The sequence below is a fragment of the Lissotriton helveticus genome, chromosome 4_1 (assembly GCF_964261635.1).
Source record: "Lissotriton helveticus chromosome 4_1, aLisHel1.1, whole genome shotgun sequence".
Classification (NCBI taxonomy): domain Eukaryota; kingdom Metazoa; phylum Chordata; class Amphibia; order Caudata; family Salamandridae; genus Lissotriton; species Lissotriton helveticus.
The window spans coordinates 1,551,367,614-1,551,386,989 of NC_136063.1; the positions used below are offsets into that span (position 1 = coordinate 1,551,367,614).

The window sequence follows — 19,376 nt, forward strand, 5'->3', positions numbered from 1 at the left end:
CTGTTCCCCGATTCTATGACCCATCATTGCCCTCCTGCTTAGCCTCTGTGCTTACCTTGCTGCCCCTACTCTCCATCCCCCTGCCCTCTGATGTCTGGGTGCATGGCCCTGCTCCCTCCCATCTGTCCACCATATTCCTTGGACCTGCCACCCTCTTATCTATTCTGGGAGTTCTGTTGAGCTGCCACTGCCCCTAAAACCTTCCTACAATGGTAAGATGGCTCCCTCCTGCCACCTCGACCAGCTTGTTCAAGTTCCATTCCCCTAAACCTTCCCTTCTGTCTTCCGTGGTCCATTTTGCTGCCAGTCCCTTCTACCCTCCATTCTCTGCTGTGCTGCAACTGCTCCTCCGGCTTGCCCTGCATGGTCTGTCGTGAAGCCACTTCCCCTTCCGTCTTTTGTCTGTGTCCAGCCCCTACCCCTCCCTTCTATCCTCCATGGTCCTTTGTCCATGCCCCTGCACCCTCCCTCTTGCCCACCATGGCTGTTGTGCTGCCACTAACCCCCCGCTTGCCATGCATGGTCTTTTGTGCTGTCACAGTCCCTACCACCTAACCTGTGTTGTCAGCATGCTGCCCCTGTTCCACTCCCACCTTCCATCCATTTTCTGTCTGTATGCCAGTATTGTCTCACTGTTCCCTTACAGCCTGATCTCCATGGTCAGCTTGCTGCTCCTGCCCCTTCCCCTCTACATTCTGGTTTCCATGTGCAGACCCCATCTCCTCCCTCCTGCGTTCTCTGGTCCGCTGTTGTGCCCCTGTTCCCTCCCTCCTGTCCTTGGTCTGTTATGCTGCAACAATCCCTCCTATCTGTTCATTATGGTCAGCTTGCTGCCCTTGCCTCTTTCCCATTTGCTCATTGTTGTCCATGTGCATGGCCCTGTCCCCCCATTGCTTTCCATGGTTTGTTATGCTACACTGCCATCCCTCTTGCCCTGTCTTGTGTATTTTGCTGCTGCAGCCCCTGACGCCTGTGTGTAAGGCAAGTTTGGTGCTCCTGCCAATCTCCCTTCTGCCCTTTCTCATCTGAGTCCATGTTCCCACCCCATTCCTCCTTCCCTCCGTGATTCAATATACCTTACTTGCAAACATTTTGAAGTTGGTAAGAGGGAGATTTTGAACTGTTGAATTGATTTTCCCCATTGACTTACATTGAATAAGGAGATTTTATGTAAGGGATAGATAAAATAAAGCTCTTTTGGGCTTAAAAACATTTGGAGTATCCTCCTTTCGGGTGGAAACGTTACGGACTGCTCCATATCGGAAGGGTGGACTTATCAGGGTCCCATATTTTTGGAAGAGAAGAGAGCCCTCCAAGGATTATTATGAAACTGCAAAACGTTTGGATACTAGTGAATCGATTGTTATTCAGGCTCATCTTCTACTTGAAATATTGGATATATATTCATTACATTTATTCGGTTTGAACATTGGAATTTTAAGAAGAGTTTTTCATAAGAATTACAAAAAAACAGATTTGGAATTGTTGATGTGGCGTGAAGCCTTGAGAAAGTCCAGGAGGATGAAACGCTGCTTTCTGTCTTAAAGTATTGGAATAAACAATGCAAGTGACCTGATTCAAGAACTGTTGTGGAACTCTCCTAAAAGAAAACTACCTGTGATTGGCTGGGATACGGAGCAATGACTGAAAACAAAAGTCACTACTAAGTGGTGTGTTTTGGTGTATTTGTTGGACATTATTTCTAGGCTGGTTTCCAGTCCTAGTGGATTTATACCCTGGTGGCCGGGTATTGTGACTCCATGAGATCACCGCTATAATACATGCTTTGAAGGAAATTCGTAATATAATTACAACATCACTGAATATAGATGTGCAGATCAAATAGCATACCCACAATCTTTGGAAGCAGTTTGAATTGGGTCTGTTGGCAAGTATGGTTGTACTGCCACTGCCTCTTCCGTCTGCCTTCAATAGTCTGTTATATTGTCACAGCCTCTCTTCCTGTACGCCATGGTTCATTTGTTGCCCTGCCCCCTTTTTCCTGCCCTCCATAGTCCATTGTGCTGCCACTGCCCCTCTTGTCTACACAGCATGGTCAATTTGTTACTTCTGCACCTTCCTCCATGAGATGGTCTGATTTCCATAAAAATAATGTTTAGTGCTCTAACCCACTGCAATTAGGACACATTTTCTTTCTCCGGCTTAATACCGGGAAAACTGAGGTACTATTTTTTCATCAACCCTCCCCACTGGACCCCAATCTCTGGTGGCCCCTTGATCTGAGTGCCCCCCCAGCCAAAAGAATCAGTAAGAAATCTAGGGGTTAGATGGGATTCTAATCTTTCATTTCATCAAATAGTCCAGACGGTATCAGCTGCCTGTTTCTCCAAAATCAGGATGGTGAAAAAATTCATCAACTTCCTACCTTGTAACACCAGGAAGACCATTGTTTAGGCACTGATTACCTCCCACCTAGATTATGCCAACGGCCTGTACATTGGACTGACTTCTGGTCTCTACCACCGACTCCATACAGTCCAGAATGCTGCAGTACGGTTGGTGGGTGGCATTTCCCTTCGCGAGCACATCTCGCCACACCGCCGTAAATTACACTGGCTGCTTATACAAAGAAGGGCAGAATTTAAAACGCTTATTCTGGCCCATCGCGCAGTTAGGGGAAAGGGCTCTGCCTACCTCTCCGCCTGCCTCTGCCCCTACAGTAATGCCAGGCTTCTCCGCTCTTCTTCAAAAATTCTCCTCACCACTCTCAGATTCAGAAAAGCACGCTCCGGCGGCAAAACCTTCCAAGTGTGCGCTTCTGCCCTCTGGAACAAGCTACCCATTTCCATCCGGATGATTCAGGAAGAGCTCCCCTTTCGAAAAGCTTTAAAAACCTTCCTCTTTTGCTAAAGTTCCCTCTAAAATCTGGCCCAGCATATGTACACAAAGGAGCGCCGGGACACCCCGTTGGGGTAGCTGCGCGCTATATAAAATACACTAAATAAATAAATAAATTTTCTGAGTTCTCAAACAGCGGCAAAGCACTTTTAAATAATTTGATACCTTTAGGTTTTTTTATCCAGTTGATCACTTGACTATATTTTACACTTAAGGGAGAGGATGTGGTGTTACAGCCAGAGCTGCAGACATTGCAACTGGGGAACCAGGTTAGAGTTTTGGTGTCAGCTCAACATCCTTTGATTCTGGGCAATGCATGTCAGACTGTTTTAATGAAATAAAAGAGGGAGATGTGAGAGCTCATTTAAAAGGTGTCATAATTTTTCTTTCTACAGAAGTAACCATATTTTCTATGACAAAATGAACCCACTCATTTTCTAAATTAAATGTTTAAAATTTTACCAGTTTAATTCAATCAACATGGCTTCAGGTGTGGTATACCTTTGTTATAAGTAATGTTGTTAGTGATCAAGTTGTTCTTTGGAGCACTCTGGGAGACTGCAGTAGAACACAAAGGAATCAAGAGACAGGCTGCTTCTCTTTGAAGTACATGATTTACTGAGAATGTCAGACTTCATTTTTATATGGCTGTAAAAGATAGTGTGAATTTACAGAAAATATGCTCTTATATTATTTTCAGGGCCACCTTCTATGATGTCTATGAGAAAAATAATGCAAAAACTGTTTTTTCTCAAACATGATTCATTAAATCTCAGTAGCGGGCTTTTCCACGGAGCAAAACACCTTAGTCCACCCCACAATTCATAATATTAGTATGGTACCATCAATAAAGGATTCATATTATAACTAAAATCTGTTATCAACCTTTTTACTTTCTCCTTTTTGTGATCCTCAACACCTGCCTTTCACTACAAAGCATTTTAATGGGGTGCTATCATGCATATTGGTTCCTAGATGCCTGCCAACACTTCCTGGTTGACGTTTTGGCAGCCAATCAGATCCCACCATGAGATCTGTGCTTAGGCTGTGCCCAGATAAACAAATTAGTTTTCCTTTACTTTCTCTACAACTACTTAACAGATTTACACCACATAAAAATGTGTGATCTCTGGAACAAAATCTACCTTTCTGCAAAAAAATGTATAATTCCGTCCAGTGATTTGGGCTGCAGGTGTGTCTAAAGACTCTACGGGAATTAACATGTGTTACTCCCCTTTTTCTTCGCCCCCTCGTGACGGATCACCCCAAAACCTTCTGTGCACTTTCCTTGGGAATAAGTGGGTGTACAGATAAGTGAGTGGGTGTGTGAATGACTTTTTTGCACAGTAAATATCTGTGAGAGTGGCTGTATAGGCGAGTGAGTGATTGTGTGAATGCTTGAATCGATGTGTGATTGGGTATATAAGTAGTTTTTTGGATGTGTGAATGGATGTATGAGTGGGTGTAAGGCTGAGTGAGTAGATCGGCTAGTAGCAGTATGGGTGAGTGAGTGGTTGAGTGAGTGACTGTATGAGTGAGTGAGTGTGTGTGTGTCAGTAGTTGTATGGGTCTGTGAATAAATATGTGAGTGGTTGTGTGTTTGAGTGGGTATATGAGAGGTTGTATGAGGTTGTGACTGGGTGTGTGAGTAGTTCTGTAGATGATGCCATCAGTGATGTCATTTGAGATGTCATGAGTGATGTTAATGACCATGTCATGAGTGATGTAATATATGAGGTCATAACCAGAGCATTGCAAGGGCATAAGTTATAGTTATCTCAGGTAACTATAACTGCTGAATTGCTATGGTTTGTATGAGTACAATCTGAGCTTAACTATAACGTCCCTGTTACCTTTGTTTTTTTCAGTAAATATATACTTAGTTATCACTAACCAATCTGTAACATTTCAAAATGGCGACCGCAGCCACTGCCAATGCTATGTCCTTTGTTTATGTCTATGCACTGATGTTGGTACCTAATTCTTCTGTTATTTCTGCTTTTTACTTGTGAACAAGACACTTCTGGTGTCGAAATCCATAGAGCATGCTGCTCATTAAATCACTATCTGTAATTTACCTGCTGGGAGTGCGTGTGCTTTCTTTCCTTGGATACTGGGAAAACGTAGTCGTTGACATATATATATTTACTTTAATTAGAAGCATTCCGTTTGGGGAATACTACAGAGCTAGGAGAACTTGTAGCAGCGAGGAAGAGTTTGATAAAATCGAAAAAGAAATGACCCAAAGATTTATCCAAAGGGGATATAGGCCAGACATATTGAAAGGGGTATTTACTAAAGCTAAAAATCTGGTGCGACAAAAGATACTGTTTGAACCTTCTAGAACAAAAAAACAGCAGGAACAGAACAAACATTTGAGTAACCAGGATAATTCTAGATTCATAACTACCTTTAATATAAAACATAAGGAAGTTAGATCTATCCTGAGAAAAACACTGGTATCCTGTAAGAAATGATCCGGTGTTGGGTCCTAGAGTAAAAAGAAATCCTGAGGTTACTTATAGGAAATCCAAATCACTCAAAGACCTGATTGTTAGAAGTGAATTCATCAAGAAAAAGAAGGGTATTGCTAACTGGCTAAAACAAAAACCTGGTTTTAAAAAATTTACTAAATGTAAGGCATGCCAACATGGCATGAACCGTACCGATTTTAGAACATTTTTTAATAAAACTGTAACCATCAGAAGTTTTATGACCTGCAAAAGTAATTTTGTCGTGTATCTGTTACAATGCTCATGTCCTAAAATATATATAGGTAGTACCACTCTACCTGTGCACCAACGAATCCTACAACACAGGCGAGCGATTGTCAATCAGGACAGAACATATCCCATTGCGCGGCTTTTTGAGTCCCATCATCAAAGCAACCCTGTGAGCCTGCAATATACATGTATAGCAGAGGTCCCCAAGGGAAAGAGAGGGGGAGACAGGGAAAGAGAACTCCGAAAGTTAGAGACATACTTTATTCTGGAATTTAATTGCATGGAACCGTATGGGCTTAACGTAGATGAGGATCTTTATACTTGCCTGTCTTGATAAATATGATGAAGAGTTTATAATATGTGAAGCTGCACTTAGAACCATGAATTGATTGTGTTTTTAAGAAAATTTCTTTTTTTTCTACAGTGATAGTGTTTTTGATATATGTAATAGGACCGGTGTTAAGTGGGTAAAAATAGCTCTTGCAATTTAGGAATTATTATGCATTTGCACTTTATGATATTTTTGCACTGAAATGAAACGGATTTTAGAAATTGAAAAGAGTGGAAATGTTTACTGAGAGAAATGGTATCTAGTTTACATACGCACTTGCACTTTATTTCTTAATAGAGTACTGTATTGAAATTGGTTTACATTGAAAGGAGTGAAATGTTTACATTGAGAAATTAGCATTGTTTACATAAGAAATGGTATCTAGATTACCTATGGATTTGCAATTTATTCCTTACATAGAGTACTGTATTGAAAATGTGTTTACATTGAAAGGAGTGAGATGTTTACATTGAGAAATTATAATTGTTTACATAAGCACCAGCACTTTTCATGTGTCAAAGGTAATTGGAGAATCATATACTGATTCTAGATGTTTGTAAACCTTCTTTGAATTGATATGAATTCATGATCGGTATATAGATCATAGGAAATCATTTTGATTTCTGTTTCCGTTTTTCAGTGAATTATCTTTTAGTCTTAATTAAAAAGGCATGCATAATGTGGAATTGTATCGTTGCACTAGGACTTTGGAATTTGCAAGAACTAAGAACCAATGGAAATAGGCACTTGCCACTATATTCTTAAACAAGCTTAATATTACAAATTCTCGACAGCACTTGTACTTTTTGAAATTCTAGTATGTACAATCTCTTTATAAAAATGCTTTAATTTGGGTTTATTTTAATTGTACAAAATTGAGGAAGTGATATTCCCAATTAATATATATGGTTTTAAAAAAAATTCCGTTTGAATTTTAACATTGAATTGATGAAAGAGAATAATTGGAAATTCAGCTTGTTTTTGGGAAATATATATATGTGAATGCTGGTAAAAGTAACACATTTAAATATGGCCGCTGTATTCCACTAGATAGAGTCCCACATACAACTCTGTGTCCATTATCGCTTTCTACTATCACTGTGATGTGTAATTTAATCTGAAAAAAATGGTGGTAGAACATCGTGAACAAGGGAGCTTGACTCCCGAAATGCGTTGATGTAAACTCAGCATTTGAAAATAAAACTGAGTACATTTTAAATCCTACCTTGGAGTGCCGGATGATTGTCTGTTGCCTGTTGGATGATCCTATATTCAAAATATATATATATACATACATATATACATATATATATATGTATATATATATATATATATATATATGTATATATATATATATATATATATTTCATGTCAAATGTCATGTCATGTCAAAAGTTTTTATATAGCGCAGCTTATCACCGCAAGGTCTCAAGGCGCTTATATATATATATTGACGCTCGGTTTACTCTCACAGCAGTGAAAGAATGGATCGCACTCCAACTCAGAAATCTTACGATTTTATTATCGTTTAATCAAAAAACAGGACGCGTTTCGGCATGGCGCCTTTTTCTACTGTTGTTTGTATAATGTGTTTCAACATTCTTAAATAAAGTTACACTCTTAATTCAAAATGATGTCACATCCTCTCAGTAATTAACATTGAAGAAGGACTACAATTCATTCTATAATTGCAGCAGCCATCTTAGAGTGTGTGTTTGATTAAATGCATTTCTACCATATTTTTATGATGACCATTGCATTTTAACAACAAAAAGTTATTAAACCCTGGATGGGCATTTTTTGTGTACCAATTCCTGACCACACATGATTTCAAAATAAATAGGTTATCAGTTAACAATTATAAATTTCATTGTCCTGTTCATGATTTGAGTCAATTCACTTTGGATTTAGTAATTCGAAAATATTACAGAGCAAACTATCTGTTTTCATAATTACATCGCAGTGAGAAAGAGGCCCAGTTTGAACACCTTCGTATTGTCTAATCATGATCCTAGATGTATGGATAATTCCTCTTCGGTGTTAAGCCCTCGCGGAGTCTTGGTTTGGAAATCTATAATAAATCTAGATTCCAATCTCCGCAATTGTGTCTCTCTGTTTCCACCCCTGTCTTTCATGGGAACTTGGTCTAGACAAAAGAACTTTAAAAGGTTGCGGTCACTTTCATGTTTTTGAGCAAAGTGTCTTGCAACGGGGTAGTTAGGGCCATTGTGTTGGATGGCTCTGGCATGCTCGAGTATTCTTTTCTTTACTGGATGAATTGAACTTCCAATTTACTGAAGTTTACACGGACACCCTAAGCAATAAACACAGAATGGACTTGTACAGGTCAAAAATGTGTTGATACGTCTGACTCTGGATGTTCCTGGTATTTGATAGGAAACTACTTTAGGACTGGTTTCACAGGCTTTACAATGGTGACATGGGAAAAAGCCTGTCAGGTTCCCAAGTCGCGGTGTCCTAGGCACCGAGTCAAAATGACTGTGTACAAGGAGATCTTTCAGTGATCTATTTCTTCGATAGGTGATTTTAGGGAGGCAGGATAGATCCTTTCCAATTACACCATCACTTTTTTAAGTATTCCAGTTACGAGCAATTGTTCGATGGATAAGTGGTGAGTCTTTCGAAAAAGTCGTAATAAAATGAGGAGTGTGGTCCTCTGTAATATTGACTCTACTCTGTTTTTTAAATAGACTTCGTCTTGGAATTTTAAGGACTCTATCATAAGCTTGTTTTAGCGTATCATCCGAGTACCCTCTTGATCTAAATCTTTTCATGAACTCCTATGCTACACTTTCAAAGTCTGTTTGCAGTGTGCAATTCCTCTTTAGCCGGAGTAACTCCCCATATGGGATGCTGCTAATGAGAGGTTTCGGATGACAACTGCTGACTTCTAGAGTAGAGTTCCCAGCAGTCAATTTTCAAAATAAGGATGTACAAATATTGCCAACCCGGATAAAAAATTTTAGATCCGAAAAATCAACTACTTGTATTGCTGTAACAATGGATTCAAATATGATACTCTGTATTTTACAAAGAGTGATGAAAGATTTTACTAGTGCATGAAAAGGTGTATTTGATTGTCACGTGGGTGATGTCATCAGTGATGTCACTAACCATGTCATGAATTATGTAATATGTGACATCATCAACAGTGGATTGCGGGTGCGCGAAATATAGTTAGTACAACTAACTATATAGGAGCAATTTCAATGGTTTTGTATGAGTGAAATGTCCAGCTAACTATAACACCCCTAAAACTTATAGTTTTTTGAGTGAATTTTAAAGGTTTTTTAAATGCTAATTCCTAACTATATAAGGCCTGAAACCTATGGTTTTTTCAGTGAATTTGCAAGGTTTTTTGAATGCTAATTCTTAACTATATAAGGCCTGAAACCTATGTTTTTTTCAGTGAATTTCAAAGTTTTTTTTACTGCTAATTCCTAACTATATAAGACCTGAAAGCCCACCAGGAATCTCCAGTATGCGCCAGGGGACTGCATTGCAGAGAGGTGTAATGAAGCCACGCACCTTTTTACACCTCTCTGCAACACAGCCCCCGTGCATGTTTGAAGAGGGGGAACAAATTCCCCTTGCATACTGGGGGCCCCTGGGGGCCAACTAGCCCACCTGGAACCTCCAGTATGTGCCAGGGGGCTGCATTGCAGAGAGGTGTAATGAAGCCACGCACCTTGTTACACCTCTCTGCAACGCAGCCCCCTGGCGCATTTGCAGAGGGGGAACTAATTCCCCTTGCATTCTGGGGGTCCCTGGGGGCCAACTAGCCCACCAGGAGCCTCCAGTATGCGCCAGGGGGCTGCATTGCAGAGAGGTGTAATGAGGCCACACCCTTTTTTACACCTCTCCGCAACGCAGCCCCCGTGCATGTTTGAAGAGGGGGAACTAATTCCCCTTGCATACTGGGGGTCCCTGGGGGCCAACTAGCCCACCTGGAACCTCCAGTATGAGCCAGTGGGCTGCATTGCACAGAGGTGTAATGAGGCTATGCCCCTTTTTACACCTCTCTGCAACGCAGGCCACTGGCGCATTTGCTGAGGGGGGACTAATTCCCCTTGCATACTGGGGGTTCCTGGGTCATATCTGCCCAAACGCCGATATTCCGAACGATTGAAAATGACTTTTCCTGAGAAACATTTGGATTTGGATTATCATGTCCTATACTTTGGAATTTTTGAAACATTGACTTTGAGGATGCTATAAATTACTCAAGTCTGCCCGAATTGTGTGGGTAAAATTGATACCTAATCACTTTGAATAAGAATGTACTTACGTCTTGTCTAACATTTGAAAGAAATATCTAGTTATATGACAACAGGATACCGACATAACTTGAAGGAAATAAGAACGCCCTGAAGAAGTTCTGTTGTACAGAACAAAACGCGTTGGCTGGCTGTGGTACATAAACTTAAGGAAATGAAAAGCATTTGAATATACACCAAGATTCAGCGCTTCAATAAGGACTCTAAGTGATATGATTTGATTGGACTTATTGTGCAAGTGGTGCTGTGGCAAACTTTGGAATATTCTCCACTACTCTCTACTACTTACTCTCTACTACTCCACTACTCTCTAATACTCACTCTCAGTACTACTCTACTACTCTCTACTACTCTCTCTCTACTACTCACTCCCTACTACTCACTATCTACTACTCTCTACTACTCACTCTCTACTACTCTCTACTCTCTAGTACTCACTCTCTACTACTCTCTCTCTACTACTCACTCTTTACTACTCACTCTCTACTACTCTCTACTACTCAGTCTCTACTTCTCACTCTCTACTACTCTCTACTACTCACTCTCTACTACTCTCTCTCTACTACTCTCTACTACTCACTCTCTACTACTCACTCTACTACTCACTCTCCACTACTCTCTACTACTCACTCTCTACTACTCTCTCTCTACTACTCTCTACTACTCACTCTACTACTCTCTACTATTCTCTCTCTCTGTTTCTCACTCTCTACTACTCTCTACTACTCACTCTCTACTACTCACTCTCTACTACTCTCTACTACTCACTCTTTACTACTCTCTACTACTCACTCTCTACTGCTCTCTACTACTCACTCACTCTCTACTACTCACTCTTTACTACTCTCTACTACTCACTCTCTACTGCTCTCTACTACTCACTCGACTACTCACTCTACTAATTACTCTCTACTACTCTCTACTACTCACTCTCTACTACTCACTCTCTACTACTCTCTACTGCTCACTCTACTATTCACTCTAATACTCTCTACTACTCACTCTCTGCTACTCTCTCTACTGCTCTCTACCTCTCTCTACTTCTCACTGTACTAGTCTCTACCTCTCTATCTCTCTACCTCTACCTCTCTACCTCTACACCTCTACCTCTCTACCTCTCTCTACACGCACACATATACACATATATATATATGCATATATATGCATATGCATTTATATATATGTATGTGTATATATATATACATACATATATAAACATATATAATCTGCATATCTATATAAATACAAATATAAATGCATGCATACATATACATATATGCATACATATGCATGTTATTTACATGAAAGTTTTAAAAACACTAATAAAAGCAAAGCTAAAAAGCCACCTCATTACAAACAGAATGGTTTTAACTTAAACGAGGGCAAGATATATTGCATTTTCACGGCTTGTTTACTTTGGTTCCATCAAGAAGGCATTCAGATGTGTCACACATTTGCCATAAATTCTGAATGTTAGCACTCTAGTTGCTCATTAGATCACTGTAGTAAAGCTACTGCTCACCAGGGAAGTCTGCTGCTGGTATTCAAAGTGCATGTTTCAGTCTGCATGTCAGAATTTTTTTAATGAAATAGAAGAGGATTTGATAAGTCACTCAAAATGTGCCCTAATTTTTCTTTCTGAAGCACTAATCATACTTTCTATGGCAAAATGAACCCCCTCATTTTGTTCCTTTTTAAATTAAATGTTTTCAGACTTACCACTTCATTCCAATCAAGATGGCTTCTGGTGTGCCATACTTTTGTCATATGTAAGACTGTTAGCGCTCTAGTTGTTCTTTAGAACACTCTGGGACATTCTGTCATTGGGCTATACTTGGGCTACATCTGGGTGATATTTGGGCTACATTTGGGCTCTTTTGTCTCTAATGGCCATCTTGGGAGACTGCATGTCAGAATTTTTTAATGAAATAGAAGAGGATTTGAGAAGTCACTCAAGTTGTTCTTTAGAACACTCTAGGAGGCTGCAGTAGAACACAAAGGAATCAACTGGCAGTCTCTGTCCTTGTTGGATGTACATGTTTTACTGAGTATGTCAAACTTCATTCTCACATGACTGAGAAAGATAATGTGAATTTACAGAAAATATGCTTTCAGTTTAGCTTATAGATCCCATTCCAAACCACTGTGGGAAAAGCATGAGATAATAGTTTTCTTTCAAACATGATTCATGATATCCCAGCAGAAGGCTTTTTCACATGGTAAAATCACCTTAGAACACACCACAATTCCTAAAATGAGTATGGTACCATCAACAAATTATTTATAATGTAACTAAAGTCCTAAAACCCTCTATTAACTACAATGCTTTTTAATGAGGTGCTATCATGTATATTGGTCCCAAGATGGCTGCCAACACTTCTTTGATGAAGTGCTGACAGCCAATCAGATCTCACGATGAGATGTGTGGTTAGGTTCCGCCCAGATATATACATTTTTTTTAAGTTAATTTTCGTAAAAACCACTGGAGCAATTTTCACCAAATATAGAAAAGGCACTTCTGCGTACCAGTCCCTACAATTTTGCAAAGTTTGGTGTAATTCCATTCAGCAGTTCGGGCTGTAGCCTTGTCTATTCGTCCTATGGAAATTAACATGGCGAAAACACGTTTTGGGACCCCCCTTTTTCTCGGTCCCCGCATGACGAATCCCCCCGAAACTTCCAGGGAAGAAGCGGAGGAGCTGGCCTAAATTTTGAAAAATTACACGCAAATTCCTCAGCCGGCGCCAAAGTTATTCCCAATAGAATGTTGCAGATTTCCTATGGTAGCTATGTCCTAACTATATATACCTACTGGCTATCGCCAGTAGGTAATATATATATATATGTACTAGGATTGAACTCCGAGTTCGCTGCGAAGCGCTGGTTCTTTGTAGTAAATATATATACATATATATTTACTACAAAGAACCAGCGCTTCGCAGCGAACTCGGAGTTCAATCCTAGTAGCAGCTCAGCGGCTTCCCTTACCGCGGGTAAATTAGCTCAGCCTTACGCGTTTTGGAGCTGTGATGCTCCTTGTTCACAGGCAAACACGGGAGGCACAGGAAATCAAAGAAGGCATATTTCCAGCACGTCTTTTATTTCGCCGTCACTCGGCACTAAGTAACAATGTTGCATGCTGGTACTTGGAGTCTTAAGTAGTCTTCCTATAGTATGCTTTGGTGCCCCCTTTGCAATTTTACACCATAGTGGGTCCTGCGCATTACCATGCAACAAATATTTTATATTTTAATAATGACTTGCATTGTTTTAAAGCCACACAAACCTTTCCATGTCCATCACCAAGACCTATGTTGCCCTAGCAACCCACCTAACCCCCTTGTGGTTACTTTGTAAGACTATGAACCCAGATGTAGTGAGCAAATTAACCTTTGATTCTTACCCCACGGAGTCGGTGCCTGCTTTATAATTGAAGAGACAGGATTGGAACTATATATATATATATATATATATATATATATATATATATATATATATATATATATATATATATATATATATATATATATATATATATATATATATATATATATATATATATATATATATATATTGCAAAAAAGAAGCAGCAAACTCTGGGCAGTTTCCATGTTTAGGTTGAGAGCAGCTCCAGTATACAGCCCCCAAGAAAACCAGCAACACTTTGAATTTGCTCAGTTCAAATGCCTACTTTTCTATCAAAGTTTGTAAGCATAGAATTAGCACAGTGCCATCCACGCCGAGCTGCAAAATGACAAAAGCCTTCTACCCCTCCAGCCACATTGCAGCTTTGGATTGGTAAAATACCATCCAAGCCAACCTGAAATGAAAAAAAGCAACATATTTATAACTATCATTATAGCTCGTCAGAGAGTTAAAAGCAATTGCCTAAAATACTTAAATGTCTGTGTCTTTTTCACTTTTTTAGGTATAAATGTTGGGCCAGTTGTTGCTGGAGTAATTGGGGCTAGGAGGCCACAGTACGATATATGGGGAAACACTGTTAATGTTGCCAGCAGAATGGACAGTACTGGAATACAGGGTAAAATTCAGGTGAGCATTTTTTGTGGTTTTAAAATGTGTTCTATTGTATTAAATGACAAACTGAAAATGAGCGCATTCAAAGAAAACTAAAAGGTTGTTACTTTGGGTAGCTAAACTTTCATCAATAGGATATTGTAGAAGGTACTAGTAGATACTGAATCACTCAGTTTAGATTCCATAAAGTAAAGAAATCTGAGTGTTAATGACCCTTTGAGGAGTCTTCTGAGCTCAAGGGAAATCTGTATCCTTTAAAAGCTGACCAGCTGTAGAGAAAACCTGGGAAATCCCTATCCTTTGAAAGCTGACCAGCTAAAGAGAAAACCCGGACATCGGCAAGTCTTTGTAAAGTGGAAGAAAGTGAAAGAAAACTACTGAGAAATAAAAGCGATCTCACTTCATTAAACCATAATGCATTGTTTGACCTATGGACCATGTTGTAGAACCTGAAGGAGCCGGGTTCCATGTTCTAGATCTGCTCTGGAACCTCAAGCCAATGGTACTTTTTTCATTATGAAAGTGTGAAGGGGTGAGAAATCATTAGCAGGCCAATTATTCCTGTTCAAATTAACTATGAATCCTAAGAATCACAGACTCCCAATTAGGCGTAGTTAGTTTATTAAAGAGCCAAAAATAACTGGAAATATAGGTCCCTCAAAATGAGTGTATAGAAATACATTGGAACTAAAACGTCGGCCAGACATAGGTCCATCGGACCTATTTGCCTGTAGGGGGGGAGGGTTCCAGAGGGAGGGCTTTCTGGGGTGGGGGAGGGAGGGTACAAGGGCAGGGCACAAGGGTATTGAAATATGTTGGAATTATGAAGAACACACTTTGGAGTGGTTACTTGAGTATGGATATGGTAAGGAAGGGAATATGAAAAAAAGAAGCTTTGTTGTCTGTGCAATCTGTGTAATAGATGTAGCGATGAACAAATCTGATAGTTTGACAAATAAAATCGCACAAGCAGCCGATAGCTCCATAAAAATTAGATATGTCTCTTAGATTTTTAACTTGGAATGTATGTGGCCTAAACGATACCCAAAAAAGACAAAAGATAGGTGTCCGATTGCGTAAGATGAATGTAGATTTCGTATTTCTGCAAGAGACACATATAACGAATACACAGGAGTTCTGTCTCAACCAGTTGGGGTTCCACTTAATAGTAAAATCCAGACAAGGGACAAAAAACAGAGGGGTAGCTATCCTTTTAAGGAGTAAAAATGTGATAACAGGGAAAAAACTCGAAGATCAATGGGGTAGGTGGGCTATGGTTGAGATCTTGCTAGAAGGAGTATGGACAACACTAGTGGCGGTGTACGGCTCAACTCAGGATGATCCAGAAATAATACAGTTTTTAGACTCTGAGTTAGCAGCTTGGCCCTCACAGGTTATTATAGGAGGTGATCTGAATATCAATGGGGCGGAAGGACTGGGAGTAGGCCTGACTATGAGCTACAAAGGTAGGAAGAAAAGAGTACATAAAGCTTTAGTGGATCTTCTAGAAAATAACACTTTGCGAGATGTTTGGGGGACAATTAGATCAGAACAAAAAGGCTTCACATATTACTCTGCACCACACCAAATTTGTGTCAGATTAGATTACTTCTTGATATCTAATGATTTAATGACCAGAGTCAAAATTGACAGGCTCCCACGAATTTTCAGTGATCACAACCCATTAGTATTGACAATGAAGTTAGAAGGGGGAACAAGATTAAGTAGGGTGTGGACATTTGAAAGAGGACTCCTTTTGGATAATGACTATATAGCACATATGTCCAAATGGATTAGTGAGTTTTTTGAAAATAATAGAGGGAGTGCCTCGGTGGGAGTTATATAGGATGCTTTTAAGGCGGGTGCACGCGGAGAGACCTGCAGCTATAGTGCTTATAAACGGAAAGTAGAAGGACTTCGGCAAAGTGAGATAGAGAGAGCCGTATCAGAGGCAGAGGAACAGCTTAATAACTGTGTCATTAGAGGCGAACCAACTGAAGAATATATTGTAAATTTAATGAAAGTAAAAAGTGAAGCTGAAGAGGACTTGGCAAAAAAGGCAGCACAATATTATACTATTAGAAGGGAGAGGTGTTACGAGTTTAGCGAAAAAGTCGGGCATGTTCTCGCCATGCGCACCAAACAGATAGCGGCAGACGGGACTGTTAGAGAGATAAGGGATGAAAATGGAAGATTACACTCAGACTCGGGAGAAATCAGGGAAGTGTTTAGAAAATGTTATCAGACATTATATGACGCCCAACACCCTAGTAGCGCTGAAGAGATAAGGGAATATCTCCAGAACATCCCAGTTGAGAGGATCTCAAACGAGGATGCAGAAGGATTAGAAAACCTGCTAGATAATATTGAGATCAAAGAAGCTATGGACAATCTCCCTTCAGGAAAGGCAGCCGGCCCGGACCAGCTACCCTTAGAGTTTTATAAAACTTTTTGGGGAAGTTTAGGTCAGGATTTAAGTAAAACGATTCAAGCTGCTCAACTGGGCGAGTCTATCCCAAAGTCTTGGGGGAGTGCAGACATAGTCTTAATACTAAAAAAAGGGAAGCCGGCTACTGAGCCAGGATCATATCGACCAATCACGCTGATGAATAACGACACCAAAATATATTCGAAAGCTCTGGCAACGAGATTTGCTGGAGTAATAACTGCCTTAGTTAGCAGTAACCAGCACGGCTTCATCCCCGGAAGAGGGACGACTCACCACACTAGGAAAGTCATAACCTTGTTTGATGCCGCCGAGGTAACAGGAGACCCGATGGCAGTAATGTTGCTGGATGCTGAAAAAGCATTCGATCGGGTCTCCTGGGACTATCTGTGGCATACCCTAATAAGAGCTGGGTTTAAGGGTGGTTTCGTCAAAGCTTTACAGACTCTGTATAAGGAACCAGTCGCAGCCCTAAGAGTTAATGGGGGCATCACGGGACAATTTACGATTAAAAGGGGCACACGGCAGGGGTGTCCATGTTCCCCGTTGCTATTTGCCATGTGTATGGATCCATTAATTCGTAGGATAGACTCATGTCCAGAAATCATCCCGTTCCATACATTATTGGGACCCTGTAAGGTGCTTGCCTACGCTGATGATGTGGCGGTGATAACACCAAACCCCACGGAGGCGACCGAGTTAGTAGAAGCAGAGGCTCGTAGATTCGGACAAGTCTCGGGCTATGCCCTGAATGCTTCAGAGACTCAAATTATTAAAAACTCAGCGACCTTTTGTGATGATAATCGAGTGGTCCAGGCAGGGGTGTATTTAGGAATCAATATATCAGCAGATTTAAATACTTTGGTGGAAAAAAAATTTGCCCCAATAATAGATAAAACAAAGAAAGATTTGGACCGATACGAGAACCTCCACTTGTCGTTAGTAGGTCGAGTCAACATTATTAAAATGCTGGTGTTGCCAAAATTCTTATATATTTTTAGGGCAGTACCACTCTTAGTTGACAATAAATGGTTTAAAATTTGTGAACAGACGATTAATCGTTTTATATGGGCCAAAGGTAAGACACGGAGGGCACTGAGGTATATGTCGTTACCGCGGGAGAGAGGGGGCTGGTCACTACCGGATTTAAAGTCATATTATTGGGCTGCTGCATTACAAAACATGTTGGGACTGATTGGAGGGGCCGAGGTGGATGGTTGGGATAACACTGGTTCGCTTGTTATCTATGGATTGGTTTTGGGTAGAAACGCTGAAAATGTCTTCCTGAGATTCACGGAGGAAAGTTATTTTAAAAGAACACGCTTCAAGACAATAATGGCTGCTTATAATATATGGAAAGGAATTTCCAAAAAGGTTGGAATCGGGAAGTATAGTGCATACACTAGATTTAAAAACAACCCTTCTCTGTCTAGCACGGTTTTCTCAGGAGCTGTATTTCAAGAGTGGGATAGGCGGGGGATAAGAAAGATTGGAGATATGATGGGCGGTCACGGCATACTACAATTTACAGAATTGCAGAATAGATATACGTTGAACACAAAACATTTCTTTAAATACCTCCAAATAAGAAGCTGTATATCAAATAAAAAAGGGGGATCATTGGGCTTTGAAAGAACTACAATGTTGGATCTTATAGAAGATGGCTCTGATTGTACTATAAAGAGGTTTTATTTGGAAATGACAAAATTAAAGAAAGATGATTTGGAGAAATGGATAGATAAATGGTCTACAGATCTGGATATAGACAGGGATATCTTCACAGAATCATTAGAAATGGGAGGAAAAATGTTGTGTTCATCGTCTCTGCAGGCCCAACATTATAAGATTCTATATCATTTATATTACACACCTGGAAAAATTGCTCAATGTGGGGGCTTATCAGGAACTACCTGTTTTAGATGTGGCAGTGCAGAGGCGGACTTGATACATATCTTTTCGGCCTGTCCACACCTAGATAAGGTGAAGCAGGACATTGGGAACTTTTTGCAGAACGCACTATCAACAACAATAGAACTAAGTCCATCTGTTATGTTATTGGGGGTCAGTCTCGATGGGCAGTCAAATTGTAAAATTTTTGTATTTGTAGCAATGGCTATTCTCAGATTGTTAGTGGCTTCGGCCTGGCTTGACCCTAATCCTCCCACATATCATCAATGGCTGGGTAAGGTATTATCAACTCAGAAATTGAAAACTGCTATTTACGCCAGAAAGGGAAAAAAGGGTAAGAAATTGGGTATGCAAATCTGGGATCCCTTTATTCGGTGGAAGTTAGGAACCGAATGTTGAAAGATGGAGAATTTAATATATATTGAATATCTGAGTATTTGAATATTCATGTATGATTCTGCATTCTATGTCTTTGAGTTTTTTTTTTTAATTATTTTATTTTTGTGTTTATATATGAATTGGTGTTCTATGTTCTACGATTGTGTATTCTAATGTGCCCTGCTCATGTCATGACATAAGGAATAAAGGGGGAAAAATTCTTAAAAAAAAAAAAAAGGAACTAAAACAAAACCAAATCTACATATGAAGTTCAGGCGGAGCAGCATGCACCAAATACTCAGTTTGAGAATCAGGACACAAAAGATTATCATGCAGGCATCTAAATTGCCCTTTATTTGAAGTTTGTGGGTATAAAGCATTAGTCTGTCCCTACA

General features: G+C 40.0%; 1 protein-coding gene across 3 annotated transcripts in view; it reads left to right on the top strand.

Moving 5' to 3' along the window:
• The window catches only part of ADCY1 (adenylate cyclase 1), a 1,411,272-nt gene that overhangs the window by 1,372,020 nt on the left and 19,876 nt on the right, over positions 1 to 19,376 (top strand). For all 3 annotated transcript variants that reach the window (XM_078685844.1, XM_078685845.1, XM_078685846.1), the window contains one exon: positions 14,140 to 14,264. In XM_078685844.1, coding sequence (XP_078541970.1) covers positions 14,140 to 14,264 — 125 coding nt within the window. The remainder of the gene's footprint in view (positions 1 to 14,139; positions 14,265 to 19,376) is intronic.